The sequence below is a fragment of the Chenopodium quinoa genome, unplaced genomic scaffold (assembly GCF_001683475.1).
Source record: "Chenopodium quinoa cultivar QQ74 unplaced genomic scaffold, ASM168347v1, whole genome shotgun sequence".
Classification (NCBI taxonomy): Eukaryota; Viridiplantae; Streptophyta; class Magnoliopsida; order Caryophyllales; family Amaranthaceae; genus Chenopodium; species Chenopodium quinoa.
Genome location: NW_018744593.1, coordinates 219,525 through 234,743, shown reverse-complemented (window position 1 = coordinate 234,743; position 15,219 = coordinate 219,525). Strand labels below are relative to the sequence as shown.

At 34.5% G+C, this 15,219-nt stretch overlaps 1 protein-coding gene across 8 annotated transcripts; it reads left to right on the top strand.

Annotated features, from left to right (window-relative positions):
* The first annotated feature begins 4,202 nt into the window (after nt 1-4,202).
* On the top strand, nt 4,203-14,687 carry LOC110699565 (protein FAR1-RELATED SEQUENCE 9-like). 8 transcript variants are annotated; one of them, XR_002506932.1, is made up of 5 exons: nt 4,204-6,669; nt 7,157-7,320; nt 7,534-7,644; nt 12,234-12,288; nt 12,901-12,983. XR_002506932.1 is itself a non-coding variant. In XM_021877063.1 (3 exons), exons 2-3 carry the CDS (start codon nt 13,013-13,015, stop codon nt 14,556-14,558), a joined length of 1,350 nt encoding a protein of 449 aa, XP_021732755.1. In that variant the 5' UTR covers nt 7,539-7,644; nt 12,234-13,012; the 3' UTR covers nt 14,559-14,687. The 8 variants fall into 8 exon arrangements, 2 of the variants coding, with proteins under 2 accessions (XP_021732754.1, XP_021732755.1); XR_002506931.1 differs by having other exon boundaries at nt 12,234-12,322; nt 12,901-12,970; XR_002506934.1 differs by having other exon boundaries at nt 4,205-4,632; nt 5,210-6,669; nt 12,234-12,974.
* The last annotated feature ends 532 nt before the right edge of the window (nt 14,688-15,219 follow it).

Genomic DNA, 15,219 nt, shown 5'->3' with positions numbered 1-15,219 from the left:
ACCGGACGCCTGTACCTGCAAAATAACGGAGACTCCTGAGAGCTCCGCCTCCAACGGTCAAGTTAGTACCTGATTAAGGAGTAATCAATACAGAAATTAAAGTAATGAGATCTCTCTAGGTGAGAGTGCTTAGTGTTGGTAATCTGCGTCGTTAGCGAGATTAGCCGGTTGTTGATGTTCCGTAATAACTCTGTTCTTCTCTGCTTGATTGCTTTTTTCCACCCTGTAATTAATGAGGATTAATTGAGTATTTATAGCCTTGAGAAGCGTGCCACTCTCTAGGTTTAAGGTAAACCTAGGGCTGATCGGGCCTCTAGACTGAGTTGGGCCTTGATGGCCGGTTTTCCCATTTGGCATGGGTGGACACGTGGCGCGTCTAAATTGGTCCGTAGAGGACGTATCTGTGATTGACACGTGGCAGGCTCCTGTTGGCCTTCGTGAAGGACACGTGGCGGAACCTGGTTGGTCCACTTGTCAGACGGTGATTGGTGGATAAAAATCCCCTAATCACCACCGATTTTAAAAAAATTCACCGAGTGTCATTGGCCGTTAGTTGACCGTTATTTGACCCACCACTTGTCACGTGTCATCTTCTGATTGGTCCAATTTTTTTAAAAAAAAAAAAACCAAAAAAATTTAATAAATTAAAAAAAAAAACAGAACATTCACCATTGAATTGCTGCTACTGCTGCTGTTCGTTGAAACTGGGCCCATGGAGTTCGAGTTTTGACGAAGTTTCTAGAAATTCCTCGCCAATCACCTTTACCTTCAATCCAAGCAAAAATAGCTTGTGTTCATCTGCCGTCCATGGAAATCGAATCAATAGAATCAATCAACAACAAAACCCAAAAAAAAAAACAACCTCATTTATCAACATGATTTCGATTTTCTCTCTCATACCTCACTTACGTTCACAGCTAACACCGGCAGTGGTGGAGGAGTTATTCACAACGACAGCGTCATCGGCGGAAGCATAACCAACAGCAACAACAGTAGGAACGACGTCGTTAGACGACGAAGAATTAAGGGTTTCGCGACGGGAAAAAGAAGGGGAGGGGGAGGGCTTCCTTCGGCGGCCGCCGGTACGCCTGCCGGTGAGGGTGCAGGTCGCCGGTGGCAAGGTTTTGGGGTTCGACGGCAGGGAGTGGGTGGTGGAAGGGGTGGTTTTTCATTTTCTTATATTTTTTTGGTTTTTTTTTTTTTTTTTAGAAAAATATGTTTTTTTTAAAAAGGACCAATCAAGGTGACACGTGGCAAGTGATGAGGTCAATTAACGGTCAACTAACGGATGCTGACGGTCAACTAACGTCCAAACATCATTAATGGCACGGGGTGTTAATATACTATATGTCAGTGGCATTTGGTGAATTTTGAAAAGTTGGATAGCATTTGGTAAATTTCGCAATTACTCAGTGGCATTTGGTGAAATAGCCGTTGAATTTATTATAAAATGATTTATTATAGTTGTAGTTATATAAAGATATCTTAATGAATATTATTTTTTTATAGTAATAGTTTATAGTAAAGTCATCAAAATCAAGATTCCACTTTGAATTGGAAGGGATTTAGATGTGTATGTGTTACTAATGATAGTAGTTGTTTCAGAAGTTTTCTTACAAGTTTTTATTTCTTACATGAGAAGGTTTTTCTTGTTTTAGGCTTAAAATATTTTAATTATGCAATTTTATTTGGACAATAATTATTTTTACGATATAGGAGAATCGAGTGAGATGATTTTTAAGTGGTTGATAATTTTATTTGGTATGTATACATGTATGGATTTTTTAATATTCGCATAGTATCTTGTATTTTATATACTTTGAAAATTAAAGTGTCATAATTATAAGAAGATTGTGATTCTTGGATTATTTGATAAATTCTATTTAATGACATGTTTACAAGCATGATAAGAAATGATAATTTAATTATGATATGATACATTTATGAAACATGATAATTATTGATTTCTCACTCATAATTATAGATTTCTCACTCATAATTATAGATTTCTCACTCATAATTATATATTGAAACAAGTAAGTCAATTTAATACTCTTTCATAGAATGAGATAAATCAAAGAAGAATTTCAATGTAGAAGTGTAATTATGCACATTTTGTATGTGTAATAACCATGTAATAAATTGATTAATAATGAAATAAATTATCACATATAACTATTTAAAAATATAATATTCTAACGAATAAATCACAAAAGAAATTCAAAAGAGGTGTGTGAAAAAGTGTAAATAATGCAATTAAAATAATTAACAAATTACGTAAAATTATTTATTAATTACAAATTACGTAAATATTTATAATTATAAAGACGACACAAATGATTTATTCAACAAAAGTATTATCATCTTGCCCCGGGCCACTAGAATATTAGAAACGGCTATGAACTTCATAATTCCACCCTAACGTTAAAGGCAATTCCATACAATTATCAAATTAGGCTTGACAATCACATAATTTTAGGGAATAAAGGTCCAAGTTCATAGTTCCGTACTTCCATCCCAACCCAAACGGAAAATTTGATTCAATTATCAAATTAGGCTTGAATAATCACATACTGTTAGGGAGAAGAGGTCCCATTTCATTGTTTCATCCTAACATCAGTGACAAATTTGATTCAATAATCAAATAAGGCTTGAATAATCACATAGTTTTCTTTTCGAGCAACAAAATTGCTCGTTATGATATTTCGTAATCCTAATATGACAAATGGTTCAACAATTAATCGGCTTTTGAAGAACCCTAAACTGACTATTTTGAGATAAAAATCAACGATATATCCTAGAATGTGAAATTGATATTCGATGAATACAAAAAGAAATAACATCTCACCTCAAATGCTGCTTCAATGGAGGATAGAATTATCAATGGAGAACGTAGAATGCGCTTCGATGGGAATTCTACAGAGAGAGATCGAGCGGGAGATTGAGAGAGAGAGGACGAGGACAAATACTCCCTATTCCCTATAATTATGTAACACTTTGATTTTATTTTTTTTATTTTTTAAATAATATTTTTTTACTTTGATTTGATAAATTGTACTCTGAAGGTGAAATCTAATACTGGTACATATATTTGGGTGTACCAAGTACCGTGTATTCAATTGATCCAAGGTTAAATTTTTGCTCTTCATTAATGATTAAATAGAAATCAATATGTTTATGGGTGTGCACCTGGATGTATAAAACAAACTCTCGTAATACTTTGAATAAATTATGCTAAAATGTAAACTAATTTTTTATATGGGTTGGATGAAAAAATATTTTTCACAATACCGTAGGATTGATAGAGGTTTTATTTTTATAATTATAAGACTAAAATTCGCTAATAACAATAGAGTGGTTTTCAATTAATAATATTTTCAACATGTAATACACTACTATTATAAGTCTCCTCTTCACCTTTATGCCTAGAACCACTAATGGTGATAATAATATTAGAGGTTCTACTTTGTTCATATATTAGAGGTTCTACTTAACTAAAATAGGCATCACCATTAGCAGTTTTACAAAATAAATCTTGAAACCAAGTCTACGTGCACGTTATGCTTGAAATTAGTTTTTAACTCGACGCGTATAAGAAATTAATTTACGATTTAATATTATTTGTGGAAATCTCGTTCCCAAAAAATGTTCTACCTTCCATTCCATATGCCAGAATATAATAGAAACAAGATGGAAAAGAAATAGATGAGATTCGTAAGAGGGAAAAAGGTTAAATCTTAGCTTTTCATTTGTTTGGTCTTAAACCTTTCAAGCAAGCATTTGGCAATGACAATAGTTTAATTATATATGTTTCCAACCTTACCAAACATGTTTTTTCACAAAGAATCTTGTTACATCCGTCTCCATTAATACTTTATATTATCAATTTTTTTTTAATTATTTTTGCTTACAATATTAGTAATTAAAGTTATGAGTGAAGCGTAAAATAAAATATGTTGCAAGTAACAACAACAAAAAAAGGACAAAGAAAACACCTATATGATTATAAATAATTGCAACACTGTTATTCATCTTTCTTTAACCGAATCATTTGAGACTTACAATTACTTTAGGACCACATGATGCAATGTATTTGAGATAGTCTTTTTTTTTGGTTCATACAAAATTAGATGCAAGTATTTTGTTATTATCGAGACAGGAAGCTAGGGTATTTTGCTAGTTCTCCAAGTTAGAGGTCAGGGATGAAATCTCACCAAGGTTATTTTTGGAGGGATTTTCTTACCTTTCCCCTTAAAATGGGTCTTCTTCGTACCAAAACAAAAAAAATTTGTTACTATAAACGTGCAACAATTCTATTTTTCATGTTTTCCAATGCATAATCGTTTGTTATTTATTAGCGTTTGAAGTTGTTTAAATTTATGTTTAAAATAAAATACAATCCCCTTTAATCTTATTCGAAGTTTTCTTTCTAAACGTAGTTCGAAAAGACGTCACCAATTTTTCTCCCTTTACCGGCACAACAGTTAGGTATCAGCGATCGAAGAAATTCTCCGGTGATTTAGGCTTTGGCGCGCAGCTTACCCAGTGTCCATTATCTAAAATTTATTAGAATTTTACCTTGGATTACTTCATATATTTTTCTTAGGGTTTGTTGATTTATCAGTTTACCTGGTAATTTGAATCTTATTTTCTTTCACTGTTTTATATGTTTATTGTTGTTGTTTTATGATTATTACTTTATGAAATCATCTTGCTTCATAGCCAATTATACATAATGTAGCATATTTTGGGGGAATTTGGAAAAACTAATGATTTTTGTTTAAACATAATGTTCAATTTTGGGAAAGTTTTTTCCATCTAATTTTGATTTTTCTCAGTTAGATTAAATTATCCTGCTGTAATTCGAAGAAATTTGAAAATTTTAGTGAATGTTCGTTTCAAATTTGCCAATACATGTGTGTTTTGTTTGATAATTATAAACTTATTTTGGGTAAGTTTTGTACTTTTAATTTTGCTTTCCTGCATCAATGGTTAGATTTTCGTGGTGTTATTTTGAAGGAAAGTGAAAATTTAGCTGAATGTTGGTCCTGAAATTGGCCCTGGTATAAAATTAGACCCTTTTTGTACTGAGTAATGAGATGACTAGCATATCACTGCATACAAGTACTTGGTTATTAGTTTAACCCTGATAAGGAAAAAAAAAAAGAAAGATATTGTTTCATTTGTGTGAAAATGGTTACCATTGCAGTGATATTTATGAACATGAGTAGGCAAAGGTCCCTGGGCGGTGGGAGTCAGCTTGTATTGGATTACCTGAAGCGTAAACACACTGAGAATCCTAATTTCTACTACGCAATTCAGGGCGATCATGATCCATTAACTGCCAATATTTTCTGGATTGATGCTACCTCCCGGATTAACTATACCTACTTTGGTGACACTGTGGTTTTCGACACCTCATACTGTAGCGATGGCTATAAAGTACCCTTTGCAACATTTACAGGATTAAATCATCATGGACAGCCCACACTTTTTGGCTGTGCTTTAATGCTGGATGAATCAGAGGCTGCCTACATTTGGCTGTTCCAAACATGGCTTCATGCGATGTCAGGTCAAAGCCCAGTCTCGATCACAACAGAGCCTGCTAGGTTTGTGCAGATGGCAGTATCTCAAGTTTTGCCCAATACCCGTCTTCGTTATTGTAAATGGAACATGTTTAGAGAGACAGAAACCCATTTGGGTCATGTGTATCAGTCACATCATACAATTGAGGTAGAGTTCAGGAAGTGTGTTGATGAGAGTGAGACGATTGGGGAATTTGAATCAAGGTGGGGAACACTTTTGGAGCAGTATTATCTGATGGATGATGAATGGATGCGGTCAGTTTATGATGCTCGGCGTATGTGGGTGCCTGTTTACATGCGGGACACTTTCTTCGGCGAGCTCTATAGTGATGAAAATGAGGGTAGAAATATATACTTTGATGGTTTTATAACTTCTGACACCACATTACAAGGGCTGATCAAAGATTATGAAAAAGCTGTTGGGAGTTGGCATGAGAAGGAACTACAGGCAGATGATGATACGAGTAACACAATGCCTATGCTGAAGACCCCATCACCAATGGAGAAACAGGCTGCTAATGTTTACACCAAGAAAATATTTATGAAGTTCCAAGAGGAGCTTGTTGAGACCCTCGCTAATACTGCTACAGAACTAGAGGAATCAGGAGGAGTCACCATGCTTCGTGTAGCTAAGTTTGGGGAAGATCATAGAGCTCATATTGTTACTTACAATTCTCTAGAAACAAATGCTAGCTGTAGCTGCCAAATGTTTGAATTTTCAGGTGTCATATGTAGGCACATATTAGCAGTTTTCAGAGCAAAAAATGTTCTTACTCTTCCTTCAGATTACTTATTGAAAAGATGGACAAGAAATGCCAAAAGCGGAGGTTCATTGGACGAACATGCTGTCAGGGAACTAACCAATTCCCGAGAGTCTCTGACTATTAGATATGACAACCTACGGCAAGAAGTTATTAAATTTGTGGAAGAAGGTGCAAAATCTATTCAGGTTTACAATGTAGCTATGAGTGCCCTGGAGGAAGCTGCAAAAAAGGTTGCTTCTGTGAAGAACCAAGGTCATGGAGTTTCACAAGGTCGCTCTCTGGCAAATGGTGACAGTTCAGTGGCATCCGTCCAACCTGCAGTAAGTTTAGCTTAAGCTTTGGAAATACCATTTACATTACAATGTCTTATATGCTGTAATTTTTAATTCTATCCTTTCTTCTGTATAGTAGGTTCTTCCCTTTATATATTCTTGATAAGTACAAGTACTTAAATGTGCTGCTTTTGATAACTTTGAAATTTTATACATGTAGCACTTGTTGAAAACTTTAATGCAGTATTAACGGAACAATATAATTTTACAAGTTATTGGCTAGGCAGTAGCATCAGTTTTCATCTGCTAATTTGAAATTTACTAGTAGATTAAGGTTATCTTCTTTTGCATTTGTGAATTATGGATCATTTCCAACTCAGTGTCGTCTTAGTGGAAACTGGCAATAAAGCTTTTTCTTGTGACTGCACCAATGGGTTAACTGATAACAATTGACACTTAGAATAATGCTGCAAGAATATGATGCTGGTTTGTTGTATGTTGCTGATAAGAGTACTAATTAATTTTTATGCTACAGGAAGAGAAGGTTAAGAAAATCCAAGAGTTGACAGCTGAGTTGGATATTACAAACAAGCGGTGTGAGGTCTATCGTGCAAACTTGCTAGCAGTTCTGAAAGATATGGAGGACCAGAAGTTGAACCTTTCTGTTAAAGTCCAGAATGCAAGACTTAGTTTGAAAGAGTGAGTTGCCAAAAAACAAGCCAAGAATTTCCTGTAACTTGGTTAGTCATTAAGGACCATATGTTTATTAGCAAAATGACATAATTCTAATTCAGTATTCTTGTGAGTTGTAAGGCGTATTCATATTATGGACAATGCAGTATGATAGACAAAAACAATTTTATCTTTCATAATCAGTATTCTGCTAATCTAATCATTCCTTGCATCCTGCAGCTAAAGGTTCAACTAGCCTTTAGTCTCTGGCCATCATTGCTTGCTAAAGGTGCCCTCAGAGAACAAGTATCCCGGAGCTTCATACTTTCACTCTATTTCTTCCCACACAAGGTGCAGAGCTGTTCTTTATCCTCAAATTTTATGCCTTTTCTGCTGAACTTTGTTTTTGAGTTGTCTTAGCATTATAATCTAGCTGGAGCGGCCAGAGGGCTTTGTTGTTCTGAGATCACCCTGACTTAGTTTGCTGCTAGTGCTGGCCCAACTTGGGCCTAGAAAGGCTGGTGGGTCATGGGCCTAAACCGTATAATCAGCCTAGCACTAACTGGCCCACTTAAGCCCACTTGGTTTGGCCTGGCCTTTTCAGGTGGAATTTTCAATGTTGACAAAAAAATTAGGTCTGCCTGAAGCTCTGAACACGCCTGGAAAAGGCATGTTACCTGGTCCAGGTTTCCAACACTCCAACCCAATTTCCTTTCTAGCCCAATCCTAGGTCACATATCCGTAGCTGGGCTTTGCTATGAACCAGTTGAGGGCTTTAAGCCCACCTAGACTGGTTCACTCCACTGGCCACTTTTAAATTTAACTTATATGGCTACAAGATCTCTTGCAGGCTGCATTCATGAATATAAATGTTTACAATACCACTTTATCGGTCTTATATGGTCATCTCCTTGCATGCTAGAACTTTTTACTGTGTATAGAATAACGTTTGAGAAAGTTTGTATTCTATAAAGAACCATTATACACAAAATAGAACACGTTGTGGATGTTAATTTACTTACCTCAAAGGTAAAATCACTTAGCTTGCTTGCTAATAGCTACTGTACATGCTTAATGTGTCCCAAGACTGCCTCATATTCCTTGTTTTTGTTGGCTTTACCAACATGATACCAAGCTACAAGAGTTAAATTATTGATAGTCTGGTTACAACATGACACCAAACTTGTAAGATTTCCAAAAGAGATTTCTAGACGGTCATGTCTAGCTCATATGATGTTGCTTTTTGATTAAAATTATTTACTATTGATCAAAATTGTTTTTTATTAATTGTAACATATTTTTATTTATTAGAAGAAATTTTACTTATACACTAGTTATTCATTGTTTAACCACTGATTGATTTTTGAATTGGTTTTTTTTTTAATAATTTTTTTAGTGTACATAATTAAATATTTCTTTGGAAAATTTCATTTTAATAATCCCAACTGCCCAATTTTCTTTAAATAATCTCAACTGCAATAATACCAACTTTTACCTACGTTTTCTTTCTTCAAGTGAAGAGGTGGATTATAGGGGACTATAGATTTGTGATTGTAATAATAATAAAAAAAAACCTACGGAGTTGTGGTAAGATAATGTGTAAAAGTGTAAATATTGTAGGGTACAAGGGTAACATATTAAATGGAAAAATGTAGAGGTGAATAGATTAATACATAAGCCAAGGCTAAACAAGTAAAATTCCTCAAAGGTAACCTATTTAATTCACATAAACATTAAATTAATTGTATGACATGCAATGCCATGAACCAAACACTAGGTTTAATTTGACTTTATTTTTAAAGATACGCAGTTATTTGGAAAACAAAATGTACTATTAGTTGCAACACTTCCCTAAAATGGATGCTTTTTTAGCTGCAACGTAACTATTTTTAGAAGCATTGTGGGGACCAACACCCACTAACTATCCTTTCATTATATAAGGGCTTTTTTGTCCAATCTCATTCCCCATGTGGGGACCAAAGCCCACTTGCTTCGTTTGTCTTAATTTGTTGCAATTAATTTGAAACAGAGGAAGTATTTCAATTCAAATTTGGTGAAAATTTTCACAAAATTAAAAATTATGACATGGTAAAAAGCTCTTTAACAAAACCACAAAGGCAATAAATATGCAAATCAATCCGGATACTTTCCAATTAATGCTACTTCATCTATGGAAAGAAATCAAATTATATAGTAATAATTCATATTCACACTAATCTTCATACCTCACACTTAATACCATCTCTAATTATTGATCCAATGGTTCATTTCTAACAAAAATAAAAAATAAAATAAAATAAAACTAATATAGTCAAAGAGCATTATTTGTTCAATTCACATACTCTCACTCTCTAGCTTTCCTCCTTTTCTTTCACTCTTTTTGACTTTCTCTCTCTTATTTTCATCACATTGGCTTGTCTTCTACCGGTTTTACTCAAGAAGAAAAACTATTTTTCTTCAAAACTCATTTCTATCAAGTTCAACCCATTTTCTTGGTAAAATTTTCTCATTGACTTAAATATTTTCAGTTATACTTCTTTTTCTCTAAATATTTTGATTATATCACTTTTTCAATCCTTTATCTTGGTTTTATTTGTTAAATTTGGTTCCTTTTGATAATTTGATGTTTCAATTTTGATTGATTAATGGCTAGCTTAAGTATTGGTTTCTCCAATTTGAATTCTTGGATTGTTTCATGAATGTGGTTTTTGGTTTGGTGGTGTACTAGGTGTTGATTAAATTGATTGTTTCGTTGGAATTGACTGTCATTATTATTAGGAAATTCTTACTAAAACCACCCATTAAATCCACTTTTTTGTCTAAAACCACCCACAATAAAAAATGTTTCTAAGGAACACCCATTTCAAAACTTTTGTTGTCAAACACCACCTGATTCATCTTTCCGGCATTTACTCAAAAGTCCGGCGTTGACTTGACCCACGTGACTTGCACGTGAAATTTAATGACCCCCCTCCCCCCCTTTTATTGGCTGGGTTTGGGTGGTTTTGAAGAGGGTGGGTTTTTTCCGGATGGATTTTGGGTGGTTTCGATGAGGGAGGGTGGTTTTGGGCGTGGGTGGGATTTTTTCCTTGGTGGTTTTGGGTGGTTTCGGTGGGGAAGGATGGTGGTTGTGTGGTGGTGAGTGTATAGGTGATGTTTTCGGTGTCTAGTCGGCGGTCTTGTGGCGGTTGGGAGGTGGTGTAGATGTATGCTCGTTGTTTTTGGTGGTTGGGCGTTAGTCAATGCCGGAAAGATGAGTCAGGTGGCGTTGACAACAAATTTTTTAATTTGGGTGGTCCTAGGCAACATTTTCTTATTGTGGGTGGTTTTAGACAAAAAAGTAGACTTAGTGGGTGGTTTTAAACAAAATTTCTTTATTATTATCATTTTTGATATGCTGTTTTTTTTTTTTTTTAGTTTTATTCATTTAATATGATGTATATAGTTGTGTAGTTTGTTTGCCAAATGTAGTTATTTAATCTTACATGCGTTGGTGGAGCATTAATTGAATTTATGTTAAATCTCGAATTTTGAGTTTGTGTTGTGTGCTGTTGTTGAGAGGGAGGGACGTAGTTTTTCGTATACAACGGGAAAACTAGGGCCGATGATCCTTTCAAAAACATGACCTTAAATAATGATTATTAATATAAACTTGTTTTAACGACAATGTCCACAATTTTTGTTTTGGTTATAAAAATGATTTTTACTTTTTATTTCATCATATGACTAAAAGACTATATGTTGCAGTTTGTATTGAAATTTTAAATTGTAATAATATTAGAAATTTGGAAATCTTCTCTGTTTCAATTTGTGCATGAAATTTATTTGGGATGAGGACATGAAATTTGTTTGAGGCGAAGAGGCATGATATTAGAGTAAAATAAAAAAAAAATGTAATTGAAAGGAAAATTTGTTATTAAATGGGCATGAAATTGGAAGAAAATAAAGATTAAGTTAAAGAGAGGAAACAAAGAAAAGAAAAAAAGGTGTTCAAAGAGAGACACGTGGCATTCTAGATTTTCTTAAAAAAATTGTTGTTAATTGTAGCTCATATATATGTGAGAAATCTTTCATATGTGAGAACACTCTCATGTTCTAAATTGTTACGGGTATGTTCTAAATTTTTACTCGTATGTTCTAAATGTTAAATCAGATGTTCTAAATTTTAAATCACGTGTTCTTAATCTTAAATGAGTGAAATCAAATGTTTAAAGTTATTACTCACATGTTCTAAACCTTAAATTATTTGTTCTAAATTTTAACTTATATGTTTTAAATTTTAAAATGTGTTCTAAGATTTTTAATCATGTGTCTAAATTATTACTCGTATGTTCCAAAATTTTACTCACATGTTCTAAATGTTACTCCTATGTTTTAAATTTAAAATCTAGTGTTCGTAATTTTTATTCACATGTTCTAAATCTTAAATCAGATGTTCTAAAATTTATTCAAAATTTTCAAATTTTAAATCAGGTTTTTTAAATTTTTAATCGCACGTTATAAATCCAAAATCAAATGTTATAAATTATTACGCGCGTAGATGTTCTAAATTATTGCTCACGTGTTCTAAATTTTAAATCATGTGTTCTAATAAGTTAAATCATGTGTTCTAAATTTTTACTCATACTCCCTCCGTCCCCTAATTAGATTCCTACTTCTCTCTATTATGTGAGGAATAAATGCTAGAAGTAGGAATCTAAATAAGGACGGAGGGAGTTTGTTCTAAATTTTTACTCACATGTTCTAAATTTTAGATCAGTTCTCATATAAGTATGTTTTCTCACATATGTACCTATTCTCACCGGATCCCTCCCCTATATATATATATTTGAGACAAAATTGTAGCTCCTAATATGTATTTATCAAACAACCTGAAATTTTTGGGTTAAACAAATATTTATGTTATTTATTGTAATTATGTTCATTGGGCCTATAAACAGGTTTTGAAAGTTAGGATATGAGAGTTTGACCACAAACAAGTTCAAATCAATAAAGGTGAAGTATCTTATTAGCCTTAAAAAGTTATAAGGTAATCTTTTGTATTTTGATCCCCACTTGTCCGATTGTTTTGTTTATTTTAGAGTTTGTCTGTAAAGGGGGCCACTTTCCAAATACTTTTGAAGACCCTGAAATCCTACATCAGGGATAAGAGTATGTACTGTACAATGTACACTGCCTGGTGGAACTTTTTACATTCTGACAAATATGTATAATAGCATAGGTTGCATTTTGTTAGTTCTAGCATAGCATATCCGTCTCAAGTTCATAAGGTGTTTGTATCAATGTGTTCCCAAGACATGATCAAGTCACTTTTGCCACAGAATAGGGCTTGGAATGTTATGCTAATTTGGTTGAGTTTTGCTGAGTTTCTTATGCTGTAAACAAAAAATAAAGTATCTGGACAGATTACATGCCTGCATAGTGAACTTCCACTTTAATTCATGAAAAGTTATTTGATATGTTTTATTTGGTTCTGTATCAAGTTTACGAGCTGTATTATTGAAATGTTTTATTTGGTTCTGTATTTAGTTTACGAGCTGTATTATTATGTCTTTATTTTCTTACTATCAACTAAGGGTTTTTTACTAATGTTTTAATTCTATGCAGGTCCTGCAACTTTAGTTGTGTGGGTGGGGTTTGGAATATAAAGCAAATTTTCTAGTTGGAAATTGTTGAGACAGGAGAAGCACAATGTCCCTAATCAGAGGTCGAAGTAGTGATGCTGAATCCACTACTGAGAGCATTGAGATCAACCTCAATTCTCTTTCTCTTAACAATGGTGTTTCTTCTTGTCTTTCTGAAGTTGTATGATGAATCCTCATTAATTTGGTTTTCAATAATTGATTGTAGTGTGTTTTACATATGTAGTATATTTATGCAGCTGATCAGGATGTATGCTTAAGCGTAAGCAGTAATTCTGATCAGTCTAGCCCATGCATGACACAACATTATCATGGTTTACCCCTTCATTGCAGAAGAAACCAAACCATGTTGGCATCGTCCCAAGCTTAGATGACAGTAATTTCAACAAAGTCCCTGGTTCAACTGGGAATCTGATCTCTGACCATAATACTGATCAGGCTCCAAATTTAAATGCAGGAGGTGCAGTTGTCAGTAATGTTGCTGAGCCAAGGCTGTCAATGGGCTCCTCTTCCAATGTCGATTATTCTGTAGGAGCTGCCAGCTCTTTGGGGAAGCAAGAGGATAATAGCTCAGATCCTAAAGTCAGCATTCAAAATATAGCTGACAAGACGAGGGAAGTTCCACGTGGTTTAAGACAGACATTTGAAGTGGGAAGCTCTAGTGGTCCTCGACAAGCAGAAAACAACTTGTCGAATGATCTTTCAGCTCATTTGAATGATTCCTCCTCCCATACATCATCGACGTCACCTTGGAATTTTACTCAGATGAATGTTCAAGAACATCCTGTCTTGAGAACAGGCGCTGGTCTTCACTCAAGCTATAACATCCATCCTCGTCCAATTGCCAGTATCCATCCTGTAGTGCCTCATGGAAATTTCAACCAAGGGCTAGCTATCAATACCTTTCAGATCCCCACACTGTATAATGCACTCCTTGCATATGGGAATCCTCTTTTTCCTTCAGTTCTATATCCCTCACAATCACCATTGCCTATGTGGCAGTGGCTCAATGATATCTGTGTAAGTTCCAGGCCTTCCACCTCACCAGACATGCCCAGGATGGTGCTTGCTCCTAGCTTTTCTGGAAATCTGTCTCAGTCGCCTTTTACTATCGACTCCAGTTTAAGGGTTGGCAATTTAATTGAGAGTGGACTATTGCCTGACCTACAAGGCCACTCGCATCATCTGCATCATCACATCCTAGCTGTTGGAAGCTATGATACTCTTGGTGGTGATTATGTTCACCAAATGGATCATAATTTATATTACCATCAGTGGCCCTCCCTTCCCTCCCTTCCCTGGGCTCCTCTAACCACTAATCCAGCTGGAAGGCAGCAAACAGCATTAGATTTCCTGCCAGGGTTTGTTTCTCCTAGGATTGGTCCAGGATCAGGTGTTGGGAATTTTGTTTTCACTTCTAGTCCAGATACGGCTACCTATGGGCATCATGGACATGGCATTGTTGGCCAGAATTCTTATTTTTCGGGTCCATCAGTCACCCAGTCTGGTCATCATCTCAGAAGTCTTGGAGTGCACCATATTTCTCAGTCTATGGAGGCTGAAGTAGAAAGACATCACAGGCCAATGTCCGAGGTTTGTGAACTAGAGTATTCCCTTTTCTAGATATACTCGAGCCATTTATTTTATTTATGTATTCTATATTTGAGATTGCCTACTTCACCTAACATTGGGGCAGGCAGAATCTTTGTTTCTTAATTTGCTGAACTATTTTCAGATCTTATCGTCTATTTATCTTTTTATTACATTACTTCCTCATTTTCAGAGGAAAGCCATTTAATTTATTTTTTTAAAAACTTTTCCTGTCCATTGGTGCATCATATTTTTTTAGATGAGGGCAAAGGCATTCTCTTTTATGGGCCATATGACTTGGTCAATACCTGAAGCTATATTGCTATGCTTGTTATGTTGTTGCGGAGTCAGTTTGCACAATTATTATAAGGAATTTATAAGACCTATTATGAACTGATACTAGTTGATCTGAATTAAGTAAAAATTAATTGATGCATTCTGTGGATTTATTTGATTTGGTATTAGCTCCTCATATCCAATATGTTTTAATTTTATGGTTGTGCATTACTTTTAAACAAATTTTCGATTTGCATATATGGTTATATTATCCTATTCCTTCTCCTCATTTGGATTACAAGTTACTTGTTTCCATAATTTGACTTATAATGTTAATGATGGAATCATTACTGGAAGCAAGTCTATAAGCTAAGTCAAGCTTTAAGACTAAGGATATTATTTGTAGTGGTAGATTACT